The 7,691-nt window shown below is 39.7% G+C and overlaps 1 protein-coding gene across 2 annotated transcripts; it reads left to right on the top strand.

Moving 5' to 3' along the window:
• The first annotated feature begins 872 nt into the window (after positions 1 to 872).
• LOC146362197 (LIM/homeobox protein Lhx8) lies at positions 873 to 6,981 on the top strand. 2 transcript variants are annotated; one of them, XM_084920582.1, is made up of 9 exons: positions 873 to 1,143; positions 1,802 to 1,879; positions 2,540 to 2,665; positions 2,858 to 2,979; positions 3,593 to 3,813; positions 3,964 to 4,067; positions 4,784 to 4,879; positions 5,391 to 5,580; positions 6,506 to 6,981. In XM_084920582.1, exons 1-9 carry the CDS (start codon positions 1,063 to 1,065, stop codon positions 6,580 to 6,582), a joined length of 1,095 nt encoding a protein of 364 aa, XP_084776708.1. In that variant the 5' UTR covers positions 873 to 1,062; the 3' UTR covers positions 6,583 to 6,981. The 2 variants fall into 2 exon arrangements, with proteins under 2 accessions (XP_084776708.1, XP_084776709.1); XM_084920583.1 differs by lacking the exon at positions 873 to 1,143 and adding an exon at positions 1,154 to 1,641.
• The last annotated feature ends 710 nt before the right edge of the window (positions 6,982 to 7,691 follow it).

Raw genomic sequence — 7,691 nt, 5'->3', positions numbered from 1 at the left:
GGAACATTCACTGAGCGCAAACTATGAGATTGAAGTGTTTTTGGCCTTCTGCTCAGGTGGTACAAAGCTCAAGAAGTAATTCGTTGTGACAGAATAAATATTCACACAGGATAATATAATATAATAATATTGTAAAGATTAGAAAATAAAGAGATTGATTGAGTCTTAATAGAAGTAAAATTCACCCACTTGCACCTTTTATGTAGGAATTACATCTTTCCCATCTTTCTTTCTATGAACATTAGTAAATAGTATATAGTTTATATTACTGGATCTCCATTTAGTTTATTATTATTGCTACTGCACCTCAGTGTTGCATGTTGCACCTTGCTGATTTGAAGGTCTTTATATTCACAGCTACAACCACCCTGGAGGAGATCAGATTACTTTTCTTAAATCCACTGTAAACATGTTTGTAAAGCGTGCAGCCACAGGATCTGTGGTCTGAATTTACCTTTAAGTCCTTCCTTAAGGCCTTAAAATAAATTATTAAACAATTTCTTTTTTTAATAGAGCATCTTTCCATCCACTTGCTTTTCACTTTCTTGTAGCTTGTGTAAATTCGACCATGTTATTATAATTTGCCTCATAATTACACCTGTTTTATTTTTAGGAGCAAGAGGAGCTTCAGCAGGCCTTTCTGAAGGAGCAGAACCTGCTGTCAAAAAAAGTTGTGAACTACATGCAATATTTAAACACTTTTAAATATTTCTGAACCACTTGCATATCATTCAAAGAAATCATGAAGTAAAACTTAAACATGCTGATTCTTTCAATCAAGCGCTCATTTGAAAATATTTATAACAATCTCACTGCGCCAGACTTTTGCTCCTCTCAAAAGTTGCATTCAAACCGCAAAAGCTTATTTCCAAAGGGGAGGCGCGACCAACACCGAGGAGAAAGTAGGAGTTATGAAACGCCCTCTGGAAACAGCTCGGGACAGACTGACTGACACAAGCACAGGAACCCTGGAGGAGAAGGAAAGGATAGCGGTTAGATTTTTTTTATTTTTTATTTCCTTCGCTTTGAAAGTGGGACGACTTTTCCAGGCTGGACGCAGACATGCGCTGGAAAAGTGAGGTAAAAGTAGAGTGTCGCATCGGTAAGGAGAAGGAAAACGGATCTCTGGTGTCCAACGACGAGGTGAGTGAAGGGCGGGCGTGTAGCTTGTACACTCGCGATCAGCAGGTTGAGCCGTGAGTCAGTATCAGAGATTAAATATTAGTCGAAATTGCTTTGCCAATTAAATGAGAGAAGGGCTTCGGTCTGTCATTAAAGCCGGCCTTCACACGCTGCGGCTCAGTATTTTTACAATTTGAAGAAATGTCAAAGACAATTAGCCCTCCCTAAATTCTGCAATTAAAACTCAAGTAGTTAATGAGACCTCTTCACCTTTTGGTTGCCCCGGGTAGACGTTTGTGGCGAACTTAGCCTTTTTAATTGCTGTTATTAAATAAATCAATCCCCTTTTCCTTCAGACCTCGCGCTGCTTTTCTGATTGACGCGTGAAATTGGCGTGTTGGTTGGCTTAACCGCAGCTCGCGCACGCGCCCGCCCGCGAGCTGCGGCTGAATCACAAATTCAGAGCTCAAGAACATAATGGACACGGGATGAGTATTAGTTCAAGTGTTGTCTGTTTTTGTAAGTAATGACTATCCTTCTCTTTTTTAAATGTCATTTTGGTTTAATCGCCGGCGTTGTCATGGTGAAAAGTGAAAGGCATGATATTTATGGGAAGGAGCAGGGGGCATTTAAGGCAGCTGCGACAGTCTGACAAACCAGCATCCTCTTCTCGCCGTAGCTTCTCGTCATGTGTGAAGATTGCAAAGGAGACGAAGAGCTGCTGGGCAAATGCACTGAAGACAGGAGAGACATAATGGTAGGCGGGAAGGAAACGGTGCAGCCACAATTTGGTTTAGTCTCAAAAACGAGCACTTTAAAAAAAAAAAAGAAAGTTGTTTTATTTATTATATTTTGTTTTTTTGTGTCTGTGGACAGACAAAATGACAACTTTTAGTGAAAGATGACATGTATTTCTCATGGATTTGTCACTAATTGGCATCTAAAAGGAATAAAAATGCAAGACACTTTATTCTTTATTCAGACTTTTCGATCTTTTTGACTTTTTCTTTTTGGATTTGGACTTTAAAGCTTTTTGTCCTCACGTTGGTCAAACTGTGACCCTTATGGCTTTACCTTTTTTATTCTGTAGTGTGATTTAGCTATTTTGAGCTTCTTAACTTTGCTTTGAGTGTTTTTCTTTATGTTTTTTCCTTTTACTTTAATTACTAACTCAGCAGGTGGCCAGGAGACAAGGATAGGCGTGATTGGACCGAGATTTAACAGTTAAAACAAATAAATACATAAATTCGGGAAAAATGGTAAATTTTTAAGAGACAGTTTCTTGTGGTTGTTTTTCAGACTATCAATCACGTTGTTTATTGGTGGTGACGGTGCGTACCAGCTCATGCTGTACTGCAGGTTAGGAGTGGATGCGTTCCTGTGCGTAATTTTCTAACCGCAGGTCTGATCTCCTCAGGGCGCACCGGTGGAAGTTTTGGATGAAGAAGCGTCGTCCCTGCAGGCGATGTCCTCTGCGCCTCTGTTGGGCAGAACTGTGTGTGCGAGCTGCAACGAGGAAATAGTTGATAAATATCTATTAAAGGTAAATCCTGTCATTTTGTATTTTTATTTTATTTATTTATTTATTTTGCATGCATTGTTTTTCCTGCGTATTTAACACTAGAATACGTTTTTTTCTCCCCTCTGCTGTTTGGCTCTAAACTGCTTTTCTCCCCCCCCTTTCTTCTTTTATTCACCGAGTGACTTTTGCCAAATCATCATATTTTTGCTTTAGGTTAACGACTTGTGCTGGCATGTGCGCTGTCTCTCCTGCAGCGTGTGCCAGACTTCACTTGGCAGCCACACAAGTTGCTACATCAAAGAAAAAGAGGTTTTCTGCAAACTGGATTACTTTCGGTGAGTATATCGCCCTGCTAAAGATGCTTATCAGCGCAGATTCAACGATAACATAAGTTTGTGTCTGTTTTCGTTAAAGGAAATACCCATGAAATCCGATCTGTTAAAAAAATACTACAAGTAATGCATTTGAGAAATTAGATATATCGAACACTGAGTCCTGTTTCATTAAGCTTTTATTACTGTGCTTTCATTGTAACAATAACAATAATATACAATGCAGTCGGACCTGAGATTTGTTTCCGATTTTATTCAAATATAATGTATATAAAATTAATAAATGACCAATAAATGCATTATTACTTCTTACATTAATTTCTGTGAGTCGACGAACTTCATAGTGACATAAATAAAAATTAATAAAACGACTTAGAGGATTTTTTTTGGAACAAATTGTGTGCCAGGTCCAGGGCAAAGGTCCATCTTTTATTTCATGTACCGGGGCCTAAATCGACGTCAGGTGGGTTTTTTTCACCGTTCCTGTTGTTGTTTAGACTGTGGGATGATTATTTTGTGCAACTACACGCATAAATAGCAGGAATCATTATAGGAATTTAAACTGTTATTATCCTTTAAACACCATCAGGCTGTCTCCTTTGACCTTCACCTGCAGGAGATACGGCACTTGGTGCGCGTGCTGCGGGCGGAACATCCACTCCACAGACTGGGTCCGCCGGGCGAAGGGCAACGTCTATCATCTGGCCTGCTTCGCCTGTTTCTCCTGCAAGAGGCAGCTGTCCACCGGGGAGGAGTTCGCCCTGGTGGAGGGAAAAGTGCTTTGCAGGGTTCACTACGACTGCATGTTGGACAACCTCAAGCGGGCGGTGGAAAAGGGTGAGGCCGAAGTCTCACCCCACCAAAATGACCGCGAATAATTTGCTCTCTCTGTTTTTGAAATATCGGTTTGAAATTTATGAATCATCAATGAAGCCACCAGAGACGGTATCATGTCTCATTTTAACATATTAATATATTTCGCTGCAGGAAACAGCGTTAACATGGAAGGAGCTGTGCCCACCGAACAGGAGATCAACCAGCCCAAACCCTCCAAGAGAGCTCGGACCAGCTTCACTGCTGACCAGCTGCAGGTTCAACTCCTCCTCATCCTCTTCTTCATTCATCACATAAGAAAAAACAAAGACAAAATAAGTAGATTGTGTTTAGGTAACAAATGAATTAATGTATATATATAAAAAAGAAAACAAACAAACGCTGAATTATTCTATTTCTGGCCCTTAAATGATTTTTTTGGAATTCTTTCAAAAATCTTTTAGTATACATATACTTTTTAAATTGTGGAAATTCACTTCTATGTGTCAAAAAATAAAAATATCAAAGGATTCAAGAGGAAAAAATGTCCTGATATTATTTTCACAGGTGGATAAGATGCGTCATTGTGTCTGACCGTCAGAGATGACATGATACAAGATATTTAATACATTTAGTCTGAATGACACAGAGGACAGAATTACTAGAGAAGAAAAAAAATAAGTCAGAAATCTGTTTTTTAAATTGGACCATGTGCAGTTTGTCTTCTCTTCGCAATAATAATATTTATAATGCACATTATTTCAGCAATTCCCATTATAGTTTAAATGGTTTAGATTTATGCAGAATATCCCAAAATGCTTATATTTTCCATGATTTTATAAGAATTATCTGTCTGTGTGAATTAAACCCTCTCTGGCAGACTTTAAAAGGCAGCTCTCAGATCTCCTCACAGTTACTCATGTTCAGATGAATCGTGGATTTCCTTCCCACGGGACCACATAGTAAACCTTTGTGTTACTTTGTGCACATGCAGGTGATGCAGGCTCAGTTTGCTCAGGACAACAACCCAGATGCCCAAACACTGCAGAAACTAGCAGAGCAGACAGGCCTCAGTCGAAGAGTCATTCAGGTCAGTAAAGATCGGTGCATGAAGACAAAACGGATGATGGATATATCATCTGTTATGACATTTGTTGTTATTGGATTTCAATATATATCATGTGGTGTGTATAATGTATATTGTGTGTAATTACTGCACTATCCGGACGACGTATGTTCCCAAACAAACTCCTAAATGACCAAACAGTTCAACCTATAAAGACAAAAATGCTTTCTGAAGCTTTTACATAACTTTACTGAAGCCTGAGATACTTTAAGCAGATTTGTAATGCAGCTTCTACAAGAGTTTAACCCTTTTTTAGATAAGACACCTTTATCTGATCTGACTGTTGCTGACTGTCCAAAAACTACAAGACAGTGACAGTGGCTTTACTCACAGGACAAAATGACTCCTTGACTGTAACTCTGTAAAAAATCATATCTGTTTTGGCTGATAGATTTCACGAGCTAAAACAGTGACGCGCTTCTATCTTGGACTTTCAAATGCAGTCCTGCTAAAGGCGCTTGTCCCGTTAACTCAGGTCTGGTTCCAGAACTGTCGAGCACGCCACAAGAAGCACGTGAGCCCCAACCACACCTCCAGCACCCCCATGACCTCACTGCAGCCCAGCCACCTGTCCCAGCCCACCCCGACCCCCGAGGAGCTGCAATACACCGCCTACGGAGGTCCAGAGGGGTCGATGCTCTCAGCACTCCACTCCTTCATAGACAGTGAGCACGAGACTTTTTATACATTTCCATGACTGGAATTAAATTAAATAGAATCTTTTATTCTCTTATTTCTAAACGATATATATTTATTTTATTTTAATTGCCCCCATTGAACATATGCATGCATTTAGGATAAATGGACAAATATCTTAAATTCCAAACACAATAATTCTGAAATAAAGATGACTTTAAATCCAGGAACTTTAAATATTACAACCAGCATTTTATTCCATCTCCTGCTTTACTTTGACCCAGAAAACTAGACAATCAGTAGAAACGACTAGAATAAATCCAGACGAAGAAAGAAAAACTTTATCCTGCTTAAGATTTTGTCTCAGTAAAATAACATCAAAGTTAGAGGAGTGGTAGATGACGTTACTAGACTATAGGATGAAAAATGAAATGACGCAGGTAATAAAAAATGATCTGGCAGCCACGCCGCACACGATGAGATTGGGAAGTTTTGTTGTCAGATAGCAGATAATCAACCTTATAATGTTTTTTGTTGTTGTTGCCTTTCTTTTTGTGCGTCCTTTGGTGTAGCATTTCACCCTCCCTGTTTGATAGTAGGAGGAGACACAAACCCAGCCAGGGAGGGGTGTGTGTGTGTGTGTGTGGGAGGGGGGGGTTAGGGTCCCAGATCTGGATAAGTGGGAGGGTTACATCCAGAAGGGCATTTGGCATAAAATCTGTGACAAAGCAAACGTGCGTCTCCGTCCGCTGCGATGAGAAAATCAGGGAGCAGCTGTTCGAAACCTTGTGATGTAATATTTGACCCTGTCAGGAGCGCAACGAGGAAACATCCAATCAAATCACAATGCAAATATATAACTGTGCTGTTGTCTGTTGTGACTGTTACATATTTGAATACAATTTGTGGAAAATTGACCTGGATCAATATTCTCACTCTGCTCTCTGTCTGCAGTACACTCGCCTCCATCCTTGTTTCAACCGCTGCTGCCAGCCCACGCCATGACCTCGCTGCCTGTGTCTAACGCCTGAGCTGCCCTCTCTCTCTTACACTCACACACAGCTGACCAATGTTTTTCCATTATTAGCAGCAGTATCTGATACGTGTGGTAAATATAATTTAAAGTTTTTGTGAACCATAAAATCTGCTGTAATATTGTTTGTTAAGCAAATTCAGGATCATTATAATTTACAGCCCTAAATGTACTGATGTATCATGGCAACGCTTCGGTGCACGTCACACATGACATCATATATTTATATTTGTTTGTTGTCTGTTTGTTGGTGACAAAGTCTGATTGTGCTACTCTTAGTGAAAGCCACCAGCCCCACAAAAGTCGACTCCACATGAAGATGAACTGAATAGCAGTGTTGCAATTTAATTTATTGTATGTGTCGTCTCTTTTGAGAATAAATGTCTAATTTCACAAACCTGGGAGGAGTCATTGAAAAGCTTTTACACACGAGAGCTGAGGCCGTGCTGCGTTCACGGCTCGGCATGTTTACAAATTAGGAAAAAAACAATTTATTGATGAAAGCAAACATTATTAAAATACAACTATATCTGTATGTCAAACTTACACACAGGCAACATATGTGATGATAAGACACAAACACCTGAAACTTTTAATTGCAGACATACAGATAAAACTGAAGTGTTTCTGTTTACGACAGGTTCGAGCATCTTCAGAGTTTGACTTTTAAGAGCTTGTGGTTAGAAAACTGTCTCGCATTATACCGAGAGCGACGTTTAACTTGTGTCTACTTGCTGACTGTGGTTGACCAAAAGAATCCAATTTCCAGACACAGGAGGGAGGAGAAGGCATATAAAAACACTTCTTTTACTTCACTTATCAGATCTTACGAAGTCACACTACCTGGAGTGAAACTGAACCTGAGTTACATACACAAAAAGATATCGAACTCCGATGGGAGTACGGTAGTTATTTTGTGTGGAGAAAAGAAAGAAGAAGAAAAAGACCAAAAAAACAACCTGCTGCATGCGTAATACGCCCCACTGTGCTCTACATGCATCATTTCTCTTCTTTCTTTCAGATACACAAGGAGTTGTTTTTCTTTTTTCCTTTTATTTTTGAATGTTACATGTCCCAGCGTGCTCAGCTCAAACAGGGGCGGGAGGT

The sequence above is a fragment of the Perissodus microlepis genome, chromosome 23 (assembly GCF_051167445.1).
Source record: "Perissodus microlepis isolate ML-2025 ecotype Zambia chromosome 23, ASM5116744v1, whole genome shotgun sequence".
NCBI classification, from domain to species: Eukaryota; Metazoa; Chordata; class Actinopteri; order Cichliformes; family Cichlidae; genus Perissodus; species Perissodus microlepis.
Note: the sequence above shows the minus strand (reverse complement) of the source record. Positions and strands in the feature narration are given on the sequence as shown.

Excerpts from the sequence above, each read along its gene's own strand:
- LOC146362197 (XM_084920582.1), top strand. The coding sequence starts at position 1,063 with ATGCGCTGGAAAAGTGAGGTAAAAGTAGAGTGTCGCATCGGTAAGGAG. Across the intron at positions 2,666-2,857 it reads TTGATAAATATCTATTAAAG|GTTAACGACTTGTGCTGGCA; the intron begins GTAAATCCTGTC and ends TTTTTGCTTTAG. Across the intron at positions 3,814-3,963 it reads CAAGCGGGCGGTGGAAAAGG|GAAACAGCGTTAACATGGAA; the intron begins GTGAGGCCGAAG and ends ATTTCGCTGCAG.